The following is a 20885-nucleotide window of genomic DNA, read 5'->3' as shown; positions in this document are numbered from 1 at the left end:
ACTCTGAGGAAAAAATACCACATATCTCTTCAAGGACATCAGATCTCTGCCCTCTGATGTACAGACCACGAGAAAATCTTTCCATATTCTGACACTATAAGTTATAAGCTGCTCACTCTGTGCAGCATTTAATAGAATTTGTCAGAAAAGAAATGAAAACTTAGAATTGGTAAGAAAAACACAGTGAAGAGGACTGCTGTCAGAACTTGTCTTGATACATGTGAAGTATCAGAACATCCAAAGGGATTTAATAGGAAGAAAAAAAAAGTAAGCATGCTGAAGAAACACCGAATATTTAACTCTTTCCAAGAAGTATTGCAATACTACATTTTTTTCTCTGCTGGCTTTCTGGAGGCCTATTCATATAGGAAAAAATTGTAACAGTATACACTGAGTGTATTAGCTAGCCTGTTGATAGGTCTCTATGTGGGCTTTTTTTCCTATTCCATGCAAATTAGAGTAAATCAACTCACATTTATTGTTCATTAAAATTTGTCTATTTGAGGACTTACTGTGGAGTTGCTAGAGTGCTGTAAAATTCAAGCCCAAGGTTAATAGCATGCTAATGTCTATATACAGGTGAATGCAAAACCACCACTTCTGGCTCAGGAAATCCCTGAGATACAGGTGTTGAGGCCAAGAACAGCAAATAAGGAGATAACACTTGGTGTTTGCCAACTTTTTTACTCTTCATTAAGCACCTGATTTTGGACACCATCAAGGATAGGATGCTAGGCTAAACAAACCTTTGATATGACCTAGTAGAGCTGTTGTTAAATTGTGATGAAAGCCAAATTTAGTGGCTTAATTCAAGTAGACATCCCCGTCAATTCTGTTATGTTGTCCTGACAGTGCTCTACAGGGATCCATGTCGCTGTGGCTGGAGAAACTGTCTCACAGAAGACACATCATATACACGCTTTCAACCAACCCTTTCTGCTGTTCTTTGTCATTTCAGAACACTCTACAGATGCCGATCTGCAGACCATTTCAAGCAGGTTTGTATAAAGTTTAGAAATTTATTCAGGATAATGGATTTTTTTCCAAGTGTGATTAAGAAAAAATAAATTAATACTTAAAAAAAATAAATTAATGATTTTGACAGTAAATAGAATTCTATACCTGAGTTTCAACAACAGCAAAAGAAAACCCCAAACAAACAGTTCTTGAGCTGGTAGCACCTGGTTAGACAACACAAAAATGACGTTGATGGAGGGTGCTTGAGGCATCGGTGCTCTGATTTCATGTCCGTGGAAAGCTGAAGCCTGATGTGGGTGCTAGCACTGCCCGTACATCCACCAGTCATGCAGCCTTCTCCCTGCTTCTACCACATTTTTGTCTTTCTTTCTTTACTTTCTCTAACAGCACAGGCTTTAGCTCATCAAAAGCACATAATCCTATATACTGCTACTGTCCACAAAATTATAGAGTAGTTTACACTGGAAAAGACCTTGAGGGTCGTTTGATTGAACTCCTTGCTCAAAGCAGAGCCTCAAAGCTATACAGTTTCAAAAGTTCCTCAGGGCCTTTTTCAGCTGAGTTCTGAGTATTTCAACAACCAAGAATGACATTTCTGCAGAAAAATTTATCTGTGTTGATACCCTGTGAGAACAGGCAGAAACTGTTTACAAAATTCACTCTGAATGACACTTTAATTGCTTCACCTATCAAACTCCATATGAATAATTGAGCAAAAATCACCACCTTATGAATATTTGGAGTGCGTTGTGATAAAATATTAAACTTCTGGAACATAAATGGCTCTAGTATTCAGTGCAGTTATAAAAGCACACAAGAAGCAAAGGAAAACAGTTAAAGAAAGACGATTCATAGAATGTGCTTGTCTCCTGTGATTTTTTAGCAGAATGCAAATAGCTTTCATGAAAAATTTAAGGATTTCCTTCCTTTTTATCTTATTTCTAGCTTCCTCATTTATTAGAAACCCTTCCCTATTTTGTGTCACTATGGAAAGTTTTTATATCATTAAATTTCACATCTTTAGTAAAGTAATTATAATGTAGCCAGGTTTTAGCAGCATAATAATTCCCTTTCATTTTTCCAACTAAGAATGAACAACTTCACTGTTAAGTGCACTAAATGTAGCTGCTTTGACAAATATTCAGTCAAAATGCAAAATGGTCTTTTCTTTCGCAGACATTTGTTATCTTTGCAATGTGTTGAGATTGCACAATTCTGCTTTCCCATTTCCTCTTAAAAATTTGTTGTCAACAGATAAAACTCTGAATAATAGATCCTAAATTATGCTTGGTTTTAAATACATTATTAAGTCAGTGTACTTGGGAAACTGTGCCTTTAACAGAGCAAACTGTGCCTTTAAGAGAAGCTCGCTTTCAGGTAGCAGCCTAACAACCATCACCATCCCATGTGGTAGCTCTGCAATTAAAACTACCAGGGGAAAATGTTTATGTTCCCACTGCCTGATGATAAAAAAAACCAAACCCAACAATTTTCTTGCAACATGGAGTGCAGGAGAAATCTTTGGGCAGATGGGAGATGTGTGATCAAGCCTTGTTACTATTCCACCTGCCTCCTGACAACTGATTCATTTCCCTCGCTCCCACCACTGATCACAGGCATTGTACACCCAATATACCTTTTTTCTTCCTGTTTTTCTTGCTTCCCACCACCCCTCTGAGAGTAGACCCCAAGCTAGCCAGATCCAGCAGGTGGAATTATCAGCCCTTTTTCTTCAAAATTCACACACTCCAGGACACTAGAGGGGGTTTTGTTCTCTAAAAGGCTGTTTCAAAACAAACGTCTCCGCTTCCACAATATCTTTGCAGAGAAAGTGCTTGCCTGTAAGCCTCCTCTCTGTGGCTTCTTGGGTTGCAAAACAGACCATATAGTTCCTCTGTAGCTGTCTAGGAGAAACCCCTTCCTGTCCATCACTCCAGAGGCTTCCCCACAAGTCCACTTTCTGTTCCTCTTAGGAAAACTCTGGTTTCCTCCTCATCCTCAGCACTCCAGCACAATGCTCCAAACCATCCCCCCACCCTGTGCTCACTTGCCACTCTCAAGGAAAAAACATCTCATCTCTCTAGACATCTCTGCTCTTTGAAAGACATCAGGAGCCAGGACAAGGTGGAAAGGCAGCCTGTCTTCTCTGGGCCCCATCTATGGCCTTTCCAAAGAACACAGAGTACCCAGGCAAATAGGAACAAATGTACAAATACCTTACACCCTCCAACCCCATCACGTGCACACACATATCCTCTTCCCTGATCTAAATGGTGCAGCTGGGCTCCAGGGACAACAGTTCACTTTAGCTGGCTTTTCCTCTTGGCTTTCTCCCATGAAGCATTCTCCACCTCGTATTGCTTCCCTATAGCCAGGTGTCCTACCCTTCTGCAGGAACCATCTGTCCCTTGAAGACCCTGCACTCCTGCCAGCATCATCCACATTTCCCAGACCTCTGCTTTGCCAAGCCATTGCTGAATGGCCTAACCTTACCTGGCTTTCCCAGGGATGGTCAGCACTTCTGGCCCAATTCAACCTACTTCATTTCTACTTTGCCCTTTCCCTTCAATCTCATTTTTTTTGACAACTCACACTGTATTTTGTACCATTCTCAGTCTATGTTTCTCACTGCATGAGCCCCTATTCCTCCCATTACTGGATATTATCCCAGAACCTCGGTCTCATCATTAGCCTTTTCTGGTGAACCACAGAACAACTGCAAATCTTACTTGCAATTAGTCAAAATTCCTAATTATTGACTATAAGGGAGGATTATGTCAACTACTTCTAAAAGGAAGTGAGATTAATTTCATCTAGCTGTCTAGATCGAGAGTCTAGATAAAAGGCAGTAAGAGGTTGTACTGTGTGCATTTCCTGAAATAAGAGGAAATATTTCCTCAGAGGAACTAGAACTGCTAGCTGTATGCTTAAAATGCTTTAGATATCATTATTTGACAGGTAGTGAATTAAAAGGTGTGCCTTGCAGAATGTCACAGAAGGAAGAAAGCAGGATATGTCAGATAAGGACACAGCTGAGAAGAGACAAAATGAGCCCTAACTGTTCCTGTGTTCGGATACAGTGACATCAGGACAACTTTATGCTTATGGAGTAGTTCAAACCTTTCCTATTGACCCCGGAAAATCTGGCTCTTGCCCACTGGAATCTGGCCTGAAGGCACTAATTCATTTCACAACTATCTATCTGTTTGTGTTTATAGGTCTGTCTTACATTTTGTTCCAGATTACTCTTCACTTCCTTTTTCAGTCTCCCAGTTTCAGAAACATAAGTGACAAAAGTAAACACTTCAGTTCACAAACTTCTTTTGAGATTCCTGCTTTAGCCAGGGAACAGCAGCTAATATTTTCTTTTCTGTTCCAAGTTATTAGTACTGATACTAGCAAGCTGTTTCTCTGTAAACTGGTATTCTTTTGGAGGAGGAGGATGTTCCATTCTTTTTCGTACATCTGACATGGTTGTGTCAGAAAGTTATAATGGTGAAATCTTCCATAGCTTTTCCTTCCCTAAGGGCGTTTATGATTTCATACATTGCAGTAAGTTGAAGTTGAGAATCAATTACTTTTTCAGCATGTTATAGTTGAGGGATATAATTAAAATAGTGATAAAAGGCAGGACATTCTCTCTAAAATACCGCCCTAATATAAAGAAAGGGTGGGCAACTGAGAAAGTAGGTCTCCACACCTTGCCTATATGGAAAGGCATTTTATAAAGAAAGGAAGAGTAAAAAGGATTAGAGACCTAGAAGATGTAGCCAGTGAAGTAAAAGGGGAAACACTAGTGTCACTTTAAGAAAATATGAAGATGGAGAGGAGACATGACAAGAGCTATCAAATTTATAAGAATCTGTCTCAGAAGCTGCTAGACCAGTACAGCACATAAGTAGCCTTAAATTACAACGCTTTCATTAGATGTTTATTAGGATAAACTTTCAAATGTCATGGATGAATAAGGAACAAGACATACTGCTTCACAGGACAGTAAAGACAAATTGCTACTGCCCTTTAAGAACATGCTAGACCAGGAAAAGTGGATGTTCGTTTGTGTATAGCAGTTTAAGAATCCCATCCCTCTTTCCTGTTATTTTTACTTTTATGATCAATTGTTCAGTTGAAGAAGACACACAAACTTTTACTTAGAACCAGCCTTTTAATGCCCATTTAGTGAACAAATGTAGAATAAAAACTTATTTACATGTATTCCATACACATGCAAAATATTTTAATTTAAACACAAAATCTGTCAAAAGATTAAAATATCAAAAATATCAAATTAAATAAGGACCTGCTCTAGAGTAAGAGCTTTGAGACGTTTGTTTGCATTTGGCATAAAATACACTGGAAAGTAAAAAGGAAAACCTGTATGTGAGCCTACTGTATATTTTTAGGGTTTCTGAACCTAGAGGATATGCATGCAATGCTGTCAGCCTCATCATGATGGAAGTCTAGAATGATATTCAAAGAATTAAAATACACTTGGACAGGTGGAAGTATGTTAGAAATTAGAAAAGACTTCCTAATGGTAAGTTTCATTAGGCTTTGGAAAAATGGCATAAAAAGGTATGAAATCTTCACTGGTATTTGTTACTTCAAGAATAAATTTTATGTACTTTTTCCAGTTATGAATTAAGTAAAATTCATCCTGCCTATCTCCTCTTCTACAGAATCCTTTGAGATCCCTATTCTACTATTTAAATGGTAAAGTATTTCTATTCACAATACATTCCAACCTCTTATTACAGTTGATCTTTCAATGCTAATGTTACAGAATTATAGCAGAATAAACACAATTTATGCTTTCTATACAGATGAGGAAAATATGTTAATTCAGCTATTACAGGTGACATGAAGGGTTTCTGTGGGTACCTCAGTAGCAAAAAGAAGATGTGGAGCAGGCTGCCTGGCTGAGGCAGGGAGCTGGTCCTGCTTGCCAGGGACATGCTCCAGGAAAGCTTGGAGATCCCATCCAACCTGTGCAAGTCTGCCAGTCTTCACTGGAGATTGGAGCATTTTCAGGATACCAACAGATCTGGATATACCTTTTGGGGCATGCTAAGGAGCATATTGTCACAGTTACATGTGGTGAGCATGGTTCTTCTTGTGCCTAAAGGAATGCTGGACCCATGCAGAGACTGAAACTCTGAAACTCTGAAACTGGCTGAGAGTTCACTCACACAGATCTGTGTGCATGCTCAACAGTCCTTCCATGTAGGAGAGTTTGTGAGCAGATCTCTGTATCTGCCTTGCAAGATTGCTTGTTCCTGCAAGTTTAGAAAGCAAGAAGCATCCCGTGCAAATTGAACTAAAGAAAGTCACTTTACCTTAAGAATTCTTGTATTCCAGCACTTTAACTCCTCTCAAAATCAGGCCCAAAATTACTCTGTTTATTACACTGTTGCCTGCTCATTTTGTTCAATATTGGTCACAAGCCAATTTGATTCATGAGTTCCAGGGTCCGCATCACCACGGTATATGGCATTGTCAAAACTGGTTGTAAATGCTTGTCGAGCACGTCTTTTTTTATAGAAGAAATAGAATGTAAGGCCAGTTCCTGCTAGCACAAAGAAGATCAGTATAACAATCATCCCACCTAAATTGTTTCCAGATGAAGCAGCAGCTTCCCTTTTTGATGCTGTGAAAGACAAAGCAGAACAATTACTACAAATGGCCAAAGACTGTGACTGCATATAACAAACATGTAAGTAAACCGAGTGAACTGTAAAAGTACTGACCATCCATAACAGCAGTTAAAACTGATGCATGTTCCAGGTGGACAATGCAAAACTGGGCTCAGTCTCTTGTATGTTCCTTTTAAAAGGAGCATTATATTGTACTACAGTATACTATTCATAAAGCAAGAAAAAAAAAGGAAAAGAAATCAGACATGCAGTTTGAGACAAGAGTTCTCCTTTGAGACAGATCACAAATGAAATCATCTGTGACAGTTAAATGGGTATTTAAATGAAACTTTTCTGGAGGCAATTTTACTTGTAAGTAATAAATGCCTATACACTTATTGAGATTTCTGTTTCATGGGCTTATAAGAAACCAGCTTACCTTTATTGATGAGTGAATCATGGGTTGGCTCAACTTCCGCAACTTTAAAATTAATATAGATATATTATATATAGTTTGCAAGAAACCATTCAAAGATTAAATAAAGACTGCATACATAATTTTTACTTTGCATTCCTATCGAATTTTAAATAAACATAGAATCATAGAACAGTTTGAGCTGGAAGGGACCTTAAAGCTCATCTAGCTCCAAACCCCCTGCCATGGGCAGGGATGCCTTCCACTAGATCAGGTTGCTCAAAGCCCCATCCAACCTGACCTTGAACACTGCCAGGGATGGGGCAGCCACAGCTTCTCTGGGCAACCTGTGCCAGTGTCTCACCACCCTCACAGTGAAAAATTTCTTCCTGATAGCGCATCTAAATCTCCCCTCTGTCAGTGTAAAACCATTCCCCTTGTCCTGTCACCACATGCCCTTGAAAAAGTCCCTCTCCAGATTTCTTGTAGGCCCCCTTGGGCTCTAAGTTCTTCCCAGAGCCTTCTCTTCTCCAGGCTGAACAAGCCCAACTCTCTCAGCCTGTCCTCATAAGGGAGGTGCTCTAGGCTCTGACCATCTTTGTGGCCCTCCTCTGGATCCACTTGAGTAGGCCCATGTCTTTCTTATGTTGGGAGCACCAGAGCTGAACTGTCCATGTACTGTACATGGACATGAAAAATATATGAAAACATTTTCCCTGGCAATTCAGGCTATCCATAGACTGAAGCATCTATAGAATATTCTTGTTGAAAATATTTGTAAAAATAAAAAAGAAATAAAGAAGTTGTCTCACTATTAGTTGCTTTGAACACTTTTTTTTTGGTAGGGGAGACAGATTTTCAAAGTTTTTACACTTCACAGTGTAAGGTTTCACACTACACACTGAAAAACTAATTTTTTTTGCACTTCCAAAAGTGAAAAGCACATTTGTACTTGACAGAATTTAAGCTGTAGTTTTAGGCAACTTCCTTTTCCTCCCTCCATTGCTTGGGGAGTATGATTCAGTTAATTGCTTGCAGGTCTGGCTGGCTGGGCCCTACAAAACTCATGGATGACTCCATCGCCAACCTGTCAACATGTGGAGATCCACAATCAGGAGACTCAATTGGTTCCACATTGCATCTATCCTATTTGTGCAGGGCACAATGGCAATTGTGCCAATGGCACAAATTGCCAACAGCAAATCTGGCCTATTTCATACTGTCTTGCAGTTGATGTGTGCAAACACAGCTGAGTCTGTGTGTATAAGGTGACTAACGCTAGCTGCATGGGTGCACATTTACATCCTTCATGCTGTGCACACAAGGGGGACTCACCCCAGCCTGTGACACATTCAGAATTTGTGTGGGTTGATATCTGAAATACCACGGGGCCACAAGTAATCATTACAAACGAAATGTTCTATGCTTGTTGGTTGTCTTGCTATGTCTCCCTGTGCCTTTGTCAGCACAGAAATGAATTGGGCCCCACTGCCCACCTCACTTGATGATTTCTGCTTGGTCATCCAGCACACTTCACTGGTACCAACCCCAATGGCAGCACCTATCCTCTTTCTGCAGGAGCTCAGTGACTTTGCATTGCTTCCCCTCAGCTTAGCTATCAGGATATTGTCTGCCTTTCTTCTCAGCACTAGTTTAGTCATCTATTCTTGTCTACTGCCCCTTGCACTCTAACTATAATGACTATGAATTTTGTCCACACTCTCAACAAGTGATATGTTCTCTCCTAGCCTAAGGTACAACAAATGCCAAGAAATCAATGCTTTTAAACTGAGTGGAGGAAACAGCAACTGAGATTCTTCTCCAACATTATTTCTCATTGTTTTTAACAGAAATTACTCTTGGCTTTCATGCACATGCACCAGCATCAGTACATAAAGTGTGCCCAGTGCATAAGCAGTTTGGCTTGATGTATATAACCCCTACTTCTAAAATAACTCAGTGCACAGAAATTCAGAACTTACTTTTGGGGATTTTGCAAATAAAATTCTGGTCAACAGAGCAGTAATAGTTCCTCCAGGTTCCACTTGAGACATCCATGTCAACACAGTGTTCATCAAAAATTACTGTAGGCTCTCCTTTCTCCCAGTTGACAAAGTCTACTGCACTTCTGTCTGTCCATAACCATTCCCCTAAAATTAGAAGTATTACCTAGTGAATGAATGAGGTGAGGAGTCATTTCTAATCTACCGGTCACAATGACATTGGATATGGAATTTATTAGTTGATTAAATTAGTATCACAGAGAGCTCACTTCTCACTCTTTTAACAACCAGAGATATTCAGATGGGAGTGTACCAAATGCAAACGCTCACAGACAAAATTAACTCCAGTAGCCTTCAGGGCCTTGGCTGTCAGTGATGTAAGGAAAACATGCCCAGGCTACCCAAGGGCTTTCAGCTGAAGCCTGTGCCTGGGAGCCATGCATTGCAGTTCAAGGATCCAGACTGCTCAGAGATTTTATTTGTGTATCCGGAACCACTGAATAGCTGCTTTATTAGAACTGGATTAATCAATTATCTTTGCAGACTGAATTAACTCTCTAAAGAGAGCTCCCTGCTCATCTCCTGCTGAGGCTCATCAAGCAGGAATAATTGTCATCTCTGCTGCCTCAGGGTGAGTTTTCATGGCAGCGTATCCTGATATGACTCGCAATGCCTCAATGCCACCTCCTTCCTCCTGTCTGCAGCTGCCCTTTCCTCTTGCCTCTGATGGCAGTGTAGTGGTCCAGGTCAGGATGAAATCACTGCTTTTGTACTGTTAGTTTTAAGCTAGAACAGATGAACCTGGCCCACCACGCAATAAGGTGCCTGCCATTGCTGGTGGAGAGAGACTGGGACTTGGGCAGCCATGGCCAAGGCCACTCACTGCAGCCCAGTCTAGACTTGCCCTGGAGATGTACCCTTAAAGTCTGCCATAAAAACAGACATCAGAATTGCAGTGATATAGAAAACAGGATCAGATTTGTAGTTGAAAAAAAAAAAATATTAAGAAATGTTGCTAGGCAGCACATACGAGCTGCTGTCCCCTGTGTTGTTTAGAAATACATTTCAATTAAAGGTTGCCTCAGCTTTTAATTGCAAGACAAGATTTTTCTTAAAAGACTAACACTGGTTAAATGTCAAGCAATCTGAGTGAAAAAAAGCAACAGGAAACATTTTAATCAACTGCAGTGCTAAGCTAGAACCTTTTACAGAGAGAAATATACTCTAATTACAGTAAAGATATAAAAAGTGTGGTTTATGTTTTACGTATTTTAGCAGAAAAGTTATTAAACATATAATAGTTCATTTCTCCCTGATTATTTATTTAATATTAATGTATTAGTATTTAGTATGGTAGTGTTATTTAGTATTCTATCTGGTTATTTAGTGTTATTTTCACCTCAATACACACTGTGAAATAATTACCATCAATATTTTTGAACAATCCTATCCAAAACTTTCTGAAGTCACTTGCAAGTGGAGACAAATAAAGTAAGAGAAAGTCCATTTCAGCAGAATCTTCTATGGAAACCAAAGAAGCACCTAAAAATATCAATTGACTGTTACATCCAATGTCAGCAAGATTTTCCATTAGAAATTACTTATCTCAGAAAACATTCATGACATATTTCGTGATCAGCCTTTTCATATAGTAGAAAAGCTTGATAATAAATTTAAATTAGTTGTAGCTTGTAATTGATATACATACACACACATCTATGTATTATCTCTTGCTTCTGGATTAAAAAACCAAACACACAAACAGTCTGTAAAATATCCAAATGTAAAAAGGCTCTTACCCATTTGAATACACGTCATGGATGCATCAGGCCAGCTTTCCTCAGAAGTGGTGTGAACATAGTAACAATGACCACGGAAGGGAATCCATGATCTACCACGCTTTGGTTCAGGACAGTTTCCAGGAAGCTGTGGTGGTTCACTAGGGATTAACTCTATTAAGAAGACACAGAGGTCTCAGTGGGGTCCTAAAAGCCAAGGTAAACACGTATTCCTGCACTTCTCATCAGCCCTACCAGTCTGACAGTAATTCCAGAAAAGAAAATATCCTATAGACTTTAGTAATGATAAAAGATTGAACTACTGGTAATAAACTATCCTGGTTGGAGCTGGTTCTCCAGTCTGCTAAAGACTTACAGCCTAACTGCAATTGCCTAATTGCAGTCTAACTGTGACTGTCTTCAGCAAGGCAATTTTTACTTAAAACTTGTGAAACAGAATGAGGAATGAGTCATTATACCTAAAGGATCTCAACACCAGTGGCTTGTGTCCTGTCCAGCCAGTTTGTAGCAAGGTCAGTCAGAGAAGCTGTCTGTACCTGCCCATATACATACATCCTAAACTATGTAAAAGTAGAACTAGTAGCCTATTGCATTGCTTGATCAAAGCCAAAGCAGAGCTTAAAAGAATATAAAATTTGTTCTGAAGTATGGTGCAGAGATCATAAATTTCATGTATAATTTAAAGTATCTTGGAAATTAGATGCAATATTTGAGTTCTAAAGTATCTCAGCAGAAGCTTCCCAGGATCTTATCCTTTAAACAAATAAATTTAGCTGCTACATGAGAGAAATTTCTTATCTCCCAATATTATGAAAGATCCTTTTAAATATAAAAATATATTTTTATATATCCTTGACAAACAAGGATGCAGAAAAGAATTATTGCATGTGGCAAGAAATATTGCAGTTGTCTTTATGAGATGCATGCGTTGACTGGCTTGTGAAATGAAATGTCTGGAAATCACTCAAGACAGACTGGATCTGGGAGTTCTGTAACAAAAGCAATAGTTTATTGCAAAGCATATACCACCTATTGCAATCTTTGCACTCATGGGAAAGCTGCATTCAAATAAAGCTATTAATTTAAATTCTAGCCTCCCAAATCACATTTCTTCCATTTACAACTTACCATTGGATTGTTTACAGATTGATAAAAATGTTTCATTGCAAGATGCTGTCTTCCAAAATCCATCCATATCCAAATAGACACAGGCTCTGTTCTTATTTGGTTCTCCAGTGGCCCAGTTATGATACCTGCTCCTCCTTCTATCTGACCATACATAACGGCCACTAGTCTAAAAGCAAATAACAATAAAGATCATGTCACTTACAAGCATTAGATTGAAAGAACATTAAGATTCCACTTGAAGGTATGTAAAAATTAGAAAAAATCAGAATCACAGTTTCTTGCTCAAAATTAATTAGTCCTCTACCATGAACACGTATCAGTCTGGTCCAGACTTCCACTCTCCACAGCAGTTAGGGCAGTGGTCCTACAGATGTTAATTTAGTAACACAACCTGTGTTATGCAATTTACATCATTCATCTCATGAAGTAAATGGGCAAAGGGCCTTGCAGTAATGAATGTGAATATAAAGTTGAAGGTTTTATCAGAGTTCACATATATACACAGATCAAATAAATAAAGACTGCAGAGAAACCACTGTTAGCATTCCTCTGGCACAGCCTTCTCTCTATATTTAGAAAGCAAATATAAAAAGCAGAAGTTCCACTGGAGAGAGGAACATTGATGACGTTTCTCATGGGGGACACACCACAGACTTCTGCCACCCATGCTAACAGGGCTTCTAGTTCTTGCAAGGACCAGCTACTAAAGACAAGCTAAGCATGTGGGGGGGTTTCCAGTGGATTTCACCACGATTTGCAGAGGATGACCAACATTAGTCACATCCATGGCTCCTGTCACCTACATCCTGTGCAGCCTAACTCCTTCTTCCTGTGATCTTTGGAGTCAGGCTCTCATCCAGTTCTTTGTGCCAGTTCCTTTACTGTCATTTTTCCTTTGAAGTACTTGGCCATGTTTCATCCAAGATTCCTGTCTAATCCTGGTTTCCCAGTGCCTGCTCCAGCTGAAGCGAGGCACCAGTCCCTCTCACTTAAGCACCTGTGCCCTCTCTTAGTCCTGTGTCCCTCCAAGCTCCAGCTCTATCTCTCCCCTCATGATTTCCTCACAACTCTGGTTCCACAAATATCTAGTACATCATCTTTTTTCATGTTCTTTTTACATGCCCCTAATAGATGCTTCCCCTTTCAGACCTTCCCACTATTCAGGGACTGAGTTTGTTGCCAGTGCTTCACAAGACACTGGCTTCAGCTCCAAAAACCAGCCTAAGCTGTCCTCATTGCCAGAGGCCTGTTCCTGCCTCTACACTGCCCTTTCCCATTTTCCCTATTGCCCATCACAAGCTCTTGCAGTACTAGACTGTGAATTAAACCAGAACTAGAAATAACCTCACAAACAACAAACTATTTTTAACCGGTCTTTTCTGTGGTGTGCTCTAAAATGTGACTTCAGAAATGGCAATACTCCCCTGCATGAGCACGTGGTAGACCGTGGCATAGGAAATGAAAACCCCACAGCCACTTTTACTGCTGAAGCCACTGTCTACTGCAGCTACATCCTCAGTGGCTTTTGAAATGTGGGCTGTGGCAGGTCTCACTTACATTATGGCCAAACATTCAGATGTGTAAAATTCCTGAAATGAAGACAGGTACCTCAGCAAGGTTTTGATATCTGCCACATGGTCACGGATCTGACCAATAACACTTACACAGCAGCAAAGAGCGGTGGATCCTCTCAACCTCTGAGCAAGAAATATGGCTGATCTATGCTAATCTAGGGTAGTAGTATGATTGTCACAAGCATTTGATGAACTCACCGTGTTGCCATTAAGACCAATCCATACAGGCTCCCCATGCTTTAGAATCTGTAACCACAGGTAAGATTCAGCGTAAGGATCCAAAACACTGGCAAGTTCTGAAGACTGGTCTCTGCAGTTCTTCTCTGCTTCTTCCCAGCTCATTTTGTAGTTGATGACTGCATAACGGTCATCACCATAGGTGTTATAGCCAAACATTGGAACTACGGGTTGGGAGCTTTGCAGTTTAGGGTCTGTAACGAGCAAACAAACAAAATGAGAAGTCAAATGATTTATCTTGGCTATACATATACCTGAGAGAAGATCTAGTGTACTGGAATAGTCAAGTAATTAAGAGAGGCTGGAATAACAAATTAAGATGTGTCACTGCAGTGATGAAAGCCATGTTTTCATCTTGTGTGACAAAACTCTAATTCTTGTCAGAATGACCTTTTGACATAGATATCTGTATCACCTCTAGGAACGTGCTTTGTAAGCTCCAGGCCTTCCCAAACCATACTGCAATGATGTAGGGCATTAAAGGGAATAATTCCTCCACTTTTTCCATGATATATTAGCATTTGTTTTATTTTTGACAAGGAACAGCTTTGAAGAATTTATCCCTATTAAGACAAAGTACTGCTCTCTCTCTCCCCCCAATATGATCACTAAAAATGATACAATACATAATGATCCATAGCTTTTTAATTTTTTTAATTTATTGGTCTAGTCCTTAAAATCAGAAAAAGTTCAGTGTTTTTCTCCAAAAAAATTAAATTTGTGCTCATTTTGTTAAAATAGCCTGCAGTGCCTGCAACAGTGTCAGATTAATTTCAGTTAAAACAGGGTTGAATACAGGAAAGTAATTTTTAATACCAGTTTGACATAATCATGGAATTCAGCTGTACTAGGAAGTGGTGAAAGAAAACTCACCTGATTTTTTTTGGCATATGTAGCTTTTGCTTGTTTTACATTCTTCGTCTTTCCATTTCCCTGCCTGTTCAATAGGGTTCTTCATCATAAAGACACAGTCATCCTACAGGATAAATGCGATTCACAAGGAAAGGATGTAGATAGGTAGGAAACACTCCTATTCCCTCTGGCTATACAGACACAGCTATCACACGCAGACATACACAGATGAATTATATGAAGGTAATCTATATTAACTCAAACAAGCAATGGTCAGGAGCAGTAATATGACAAAAAACATTTACGACTCAGCCCTAGGAAAATCTGCACTTGGATGATGGAGGGAGTTGCAAAGCACAGCACAGAGGCAGGAAAAAGTGTAGGGGATTGTCTGTATGCATAGAATCTCTGTGCATGTGTGTGTGTGTGTACAGGTAGATATGCCTGAGACAGGTCTGGCACACAGGATGTTTCAGCTCTGTTGCTGTTTTCCTGGAGGTTGTGGGGAAACCCTCCTCAGTGCTGAGGCTTGCCTGGAGAGCTGAAATCTTCTTCTTGCCCCAACTCAGCACTAGGAACAAAAGCTGTCACCACAGTACAGTAATGTAGAGGTACTGATCAGAAACAACCTTTTGTTGGGGACACCTCACAAAACTGCAATTTGAGGTCTTTACCTTCCTTCTTTTCCTCCCACAGCATGAGAAGCTGCTGTTTGGTTTTCTGCAGCAGAAAATAGCACCTCTCCCCACCTCATATCAGCACAACCTCATGCTACCTCCAAACCCCTTCAGGGGCATTAGCCCAGGCTTGGCTGCAAGTGAAGGAGGTTGAATATTGAGCAACTTGTATAGGGTACCATACATGTGCGAGATGGGAAGCCCTGGAGACCCCAAAACCCAGCTCCAGCTGCTGCCCGCATGGCAGCAGAGGTTGGACCTCACAGAACTTTTTCCATTTTAGCTGAACTCAGAGAAATTCTGTCATGAAAAAGAGAGAAGCTTGGTAAAGCTAGCACAGGACTACAGAAATAGCACTATCAAGCAGTATTCTACATTAGCCATTTTACAATTTTTGAGTAACATTCAGTTTTGCCTTGCAATTAAAATGGTATAGCAGTGCTGAAAATTTCAAAGCATGGAGAAGAGAACTTTCAGAAGGAAGATTAAAGGGAGAAGATAAAACTGAGAAAGGAAGACCGAATCTCCTTCTTTTGAGGATTTTGTTCAATGAATTTATCTTAATAAGCTCAGCACCAAGAAATGTACATACTTGCAGTCATCTGGGCATTTTCATCAAATCTAAGTAACACTCACTGTATCCTGAAATTATACTGTTACTGCTATGCTATGGTTTATTTGAATCCCTGATCAGTCATGGTAAAGAGAGAGAAATTTCTCACTTGTCTGAGTTTTGCATAATGCTTCCAAACCTCTGCTGGATTCATACAGAATCACGACAAAACACAGAAGCTGGAAAAAAATGTGTGAAGGTAGATCTCCCTCATGATCACTCTTTTAAAAGGCAACAGGATTACTAAAAACCTTCATAAAGGAAGCTTTACAGAAAATACAGTTGTAGCTACATTACATGAAAATACATGACATTTTATTCATCTACCAAAGTTATAATGTTTAAGTGATAAACAGATATTGTTTACCTTACTATAATAACTTCGGGAACCTTTTGCCCAATTTGTATAGTAAACTGGGCTTCCATCTGTCCACAGGTACGTGTGCTCCTGATTTATATCATTCAGTCCAATCCAAGCATCAGTTCCAGCATTTTTTAAGAGGGACATGAGGGAAGCTGAAGGAAAAAATCAAAATTGTACAAAGAGCAAAACCGAATGCACCTTTCCCAACAGTGCAGAATTTAGAGTGCCTGGAACCAGGATGATGAGGTTTGGTTCTCTCTTTTTCAATAAGGTGGCAATCTTATGATAAAAAATAAGAATAATGCATAGTCATCTGATGTTCAAGCCAGAAAAAGTATTCACAAACTCAAAGATAGGCAAATTTTTAATAAAATGTGAATTTATGTGTACATTCTTCCATGTTGTTCATCCTCTGAGGAAGCAGGGAAAATGTGTTAATGGCATTACGGAAATTAACAAGAATACACTAAACCTTGGCACATAGAAAATGAGTCTACAGACTGTGCACTCCCTTTTTGTCTTTGGTAACTTCTTTGTTAACCAGACTTGATAACTTCATTTCCAAACAGGCATAATACAAATAAAACTGTTTAATATCCAAGTATGTATGTACTGGAATCTCATCTTTTTAAAAGGCCAGATGCTGTTTCCCTTAGCTCCTGCCTAGACTGACTTTCCACTAAAAGAATGTCCCTCCTCTGCTGTAGAAAAAGATATAAACCACAGGCACTGATAGAATGAGCTAGGAGATGGTCCATGTGCAGCCCTTGGGATCTGAGGCATTACATTTCCTGAGCAAACATGAGGCCTCACTAAAAATCCTGTAACACGCTGAGCAGCAAAGGCAGCAGGCTAAGGTCTAGCAGAGCAATGGGAACAGAGGGAAGTAGGTACTCCAGCAGTGGCACTTTCTGCTGCCTGAGGATGTTTCCTCCACTGACACCCACATTATCAGGCTCAGCAGCTAGGTGCATAGTGATTTGGTTGGGATATTACCCCTTTTGTGTGCTATTTTTACAAGTACACATAAAAAAAAATTAAAATATGGACATTTTATTATACGACAAGCCCCTAACATAAAATCATAATGTTTGAATTCCTTTGTATGTCCTATATTAATCCCAAAGCTATGATTTTAAAATTAGTCAACTCTAAAACCTATGCAAGCATTTTTCCAAAGATGCAATTTCTCTTTCAACATCCTTACATTAATATGGCATAAATAATAGCCTATATTTTAGAAGCTATAACACCTGTTTAATCTGTTTATCAGGAATTACTTCTGTGTCACCCAGTATCAAAACATTGGTACTTTATACCTTGCATTTCCTTTCTTGATATAGTAGCCAGGTTTCCTCCAAAATCAATACAATTGTTCCGTGCAGCGTGCCATGTCAACGTGTCATTTTCATTAAAGCCAAATACTTTGAAACACTGAAAAAGAGAAGTGTGCCAAATCTGTAAAAAGAATGGCATTCTAATTGCTGGCGAAAGCTTCTCTGTTTGTAATAAAAAAGATAAACTGGATGTTTTAAGCAAAAAGGGAGATTAGCTGATTTAATGGTAATATCCGACTTGTCTTTAGGTCTTTACAAAAGAGAAGTTCTACAGTAGAAAACTAGTATAAACCCCAATATTTTAGCATGCGTTTAGAGATGGAATATGTCAGTCTAATGTTTTCAGTAAAACTTATGTTACAGTTTCTGAGCACACTTCTGAGGTGTGGCTTTGTGGGAGGAATACCTAAGACCTCAGAAAACAAACAAGGTTAAGATATGTTATTGATACTGAACATCTCAGCTTCTGTTGCCCTATTTGCCAAACCAAGTTTTGTTCTCACAGTTTAGTCACAGGAAGAGAATGATTCTGACATTGCAAAGAAAACCACAAATTTACCATTTCTTGTAATATGATTTAACCAAGATATCATTAGACAGCTTTGTCAGAGCCAAGCAATTGAAATGTGCTAATTAAAGCATGCAACTGAAAAGTTAATCAGGCAATTTGGGGCCAATTAGCTTTTATAGCTTCGTTGATGGTAATCTATGGATTTAAAATACATACAGTCTCTTATCCTGAACTTTTGTCTTTTGAGAAGGCTAAAAATGATCTTACATAATAAAATGTGTTGAAGCTTTATTTAAAAACCTGAACAGATGATTGGTTATAGAAAATAGACTGATAAATTTGCTCAAGGGAAGGTGCCTTTGTGGCTTAAGAGCCAGTGCGTAGTAGGCAAGGGACTAATAAGTATCCAGGCAACCTGTCACAGCTAGATAAGCTTATGAGAACATACAACAGCTCCACACAAGGAAAGTTGTTCGGCCATCCTTGGCAACAAAAAACACTAGGAAAAATATGACATGAAGCTTTCTTCTTGTATGTTTCATGACCTCCTTAGTAACTGCTGTGGTCCCAGTAGAGGCCATAATTTCTATTTCAGGAGTCTTTTAGAGTCTTTACATATACACAACCAGAATTTAGTTTTGTGATAACCAAAAACTCTGGTACAAGTGAAAAACAATTGGAGATTGTTTTCATTCTGCTCTTTTTAAAATACAATATATTGACACTTCATACTGTACCTTGTTGTCAAGGAGGAGCCAGTCTTCTGGACACCCACCCTTTGGTGGTGGTGCAGTGGGAGCAAAAGTTGGACGAACCGTAGAGTTAAACCTTTCACAGATGAATAACTCAACACTGCCACAGTTGAGATCATTCCATGTACCTGAGAGCAAATTAGAATAAAAGAAAAACAAAATGCAACTGAGACTGGGATAAAAAGTGTCCTTTCCTAAAACAAATCTATCATAAAAGTTAAAACTAATTCCAGTATTTCTCTCCCCCAGAAATAATGAGTAATTTTTATGTATGTCCCTTAGAAATATTCAGGTTTCCAACAAAATTCAGCATATGAATATTTGTCTGAGAATAGAAATATCTCAATATTGCAAAACCATAGCATCGTGAAAGGGACTTTTAGTTCAAACACTTAGTTCACCTCTGTAAAGATCTGTAAGACCTCTAGAATCACTCTGTCTATATAAGATACTTGGTCCTTATTACCTTACCACCTGAGATTCTCACAGATTTATAGTCTTCTGGGTACCTTTTCTCCCTGTGGGAGTGTGATGTAAGAATATAACATTAACATCATCATCCCTATTTTATGGATCAGGAATGAATAAAAAAATGACATTCATTTCATTAGCTGCTGACAGTTACAAGGTAATTATTTACAGCAGAGCTAATTACGCATTATGTTTAATGGAGGTATTTTCATAATTCAGTGAAGTTAAGGACATAATTGATCTTATCTTAAAGATCTCCAAAACAGGACATAGTATTTGCTCCTTGAAGTGTTCATTTCCTTCCACTGACCTGTAACGGAGCCTAGGAAGATTACCTCAGCTACAAATGTTGAGGCTAGAAATGTTAAAAAGTAAAAGATACTAACTACTCCAAAGAAGACTAAGTGCTTGGCCAGTGTAAGCACAATTACTTCTGACTCTCTGTATTAACGGATGCTTGTATTCACTTTAATTAAAATAGTGTATAGTAATAATCAAAGCCATGCTTAAGTCCTAGATTATTAGGGACTGCAGAAATCGTTAGAGGAAAAACAATACTGATTCTATCTGCAGATGGTCTGATGCTTAACTGATTTGTTCATGTTAAAATTTTCTTACAAAGCTAGGAATCAAATTGCAGGTGTAATCCAATGTGTTAAATACAGAGAGATCTGCACGCAGCCATCCCAAACCTATGCTACACCTGCAGACTGAATGTTGCAGCACCCACCTGTCTGGGTATACATGACCACACAGTTTTCATCATTATTTGCAAAATTGGGTTCATTTGGAGCCCAGGCAACGTAATTCACTGCAGTTCCATCCATCCACCTGAAAAAGATAATTTAGGGGAATTATAATTCTCAATCGAATTAGTTAACATTTCTTTGTAAAGGACATAGGTGAGATTTGTATTTTAGGTTTCCTATTATCCTAGCTTACAAACACGTTGTTCTCTGGTAAAAGAAAACCAAGACCTTCCACTTTTGAATTAGTAAAAAAATCGTTCTATCAACTGCCTACTCTGCTGACCTGGACCAGGTCTGAACTTAACCATCTCAGCTGGTGGTCCTAATCTTTCTTGGTCTCTGAGCATTGATAGCCTGCAGGAAACACAGCAGTGTGGCACTGGACCTCGCTTTCTCTGGAGCACAGATACAGAAACCTGAGCCTGTTTTAGTGATTTCTTGGGTCCAAAAGCAATACTATAAATCATGTAGGGTAACAGAGAGCTTTGAACACACTAGGAACCACTTGGAACCACTTAGTTAAACAAAGGAAATCTTTAATATTATACAGCTATTGCTTTTTTTTGTGCAAAAATAATTTTCTAGTTTGGTGATTCACAAGTTCGTTCTCAAAAAGTAGCCAAAAAAAAGTGAAAAAGCCTCAGTGTGCTGGAAGGAGAAAAATCAGGTGGGTAATCTGCCAAGACCAAGAGCTTCAGACATCAGTTCCAGGCCAATTTAGTGATTTTCCAGTTTTGGAGACTAAGCAACTGTATGCATGCTTTTGCAAGTGAACTACAAATAAGGAATTCA

At 39.1% G+C, this 20885-nt stretch overlaps 1 protein-coding gene across 1 annotated transcript in view; it reads right to left on the bottom strand.

Annotated features, from left to right (window-relative positions):
• Positions 1-6380: 6380 nt before the first annotated feature.
• Positions 6381-20885, bottom strand: part of LOC104411334 (macrophage mannose receptor 1-like) — a 30193-nt gene continuing 15688 nt past the window's right edge. Inside the window, exons 19-30 of the mRNA XM_010021727.1 lie at positions 20075-20175; positions 18859-19001; positions 17593-17707; positions 16277-16425; positions 14641-14743; positions 13729-13961; positions 11957-12122; positions 10829-10981; positions 10455-10571; positions 9009-9176; positions 7051-7092; positions 6381-6625 (exon numbers count right to left, since the gene is read on the bottom strand). Of these exons, the coding sequence (XP_010020029.1) occupies positions 6381-6625; positions 7051-7092; positions 9009-9176; positions 10455-10571; positions 10829-10981; positions 11957-12122; positions 13729-13961; positions 14641-14743; positions 16277-16425; positions 17593-17707; positions 18859-19001; positions 20075-20175 (1735 nt within the window). The remainder of the gene's footprint in view (positions 6626-7050; positions 7093-9008; positions 9177-10454; positions 10572-10828; positions 10982-11956; positions 12123-13728; positions 13962-14640; positions 14744-16276; positions 16426-17592; positions 17708-18858; positions 19002-20074; positions 20176-20885) is intronic.

This window comes from Nestor notabilis, unplaced genomic scaffold (genome assembly GCF_000696875.1).
Source record: "Nestor notabilis isolate BGI_N333 unplaced genomic scaffold, ASM69687v1 scaffold4399, whole genome shotgun sequence".
Lineage (NCBI taxonomy): Eukaryota > Metazoa > Chordata > Aves > Psittaciformes > Psittacidae > Nestor > Nestor notabilis.
This window is presented reverse-complemented; position numbering and strand designations above follow the sequence as displayed.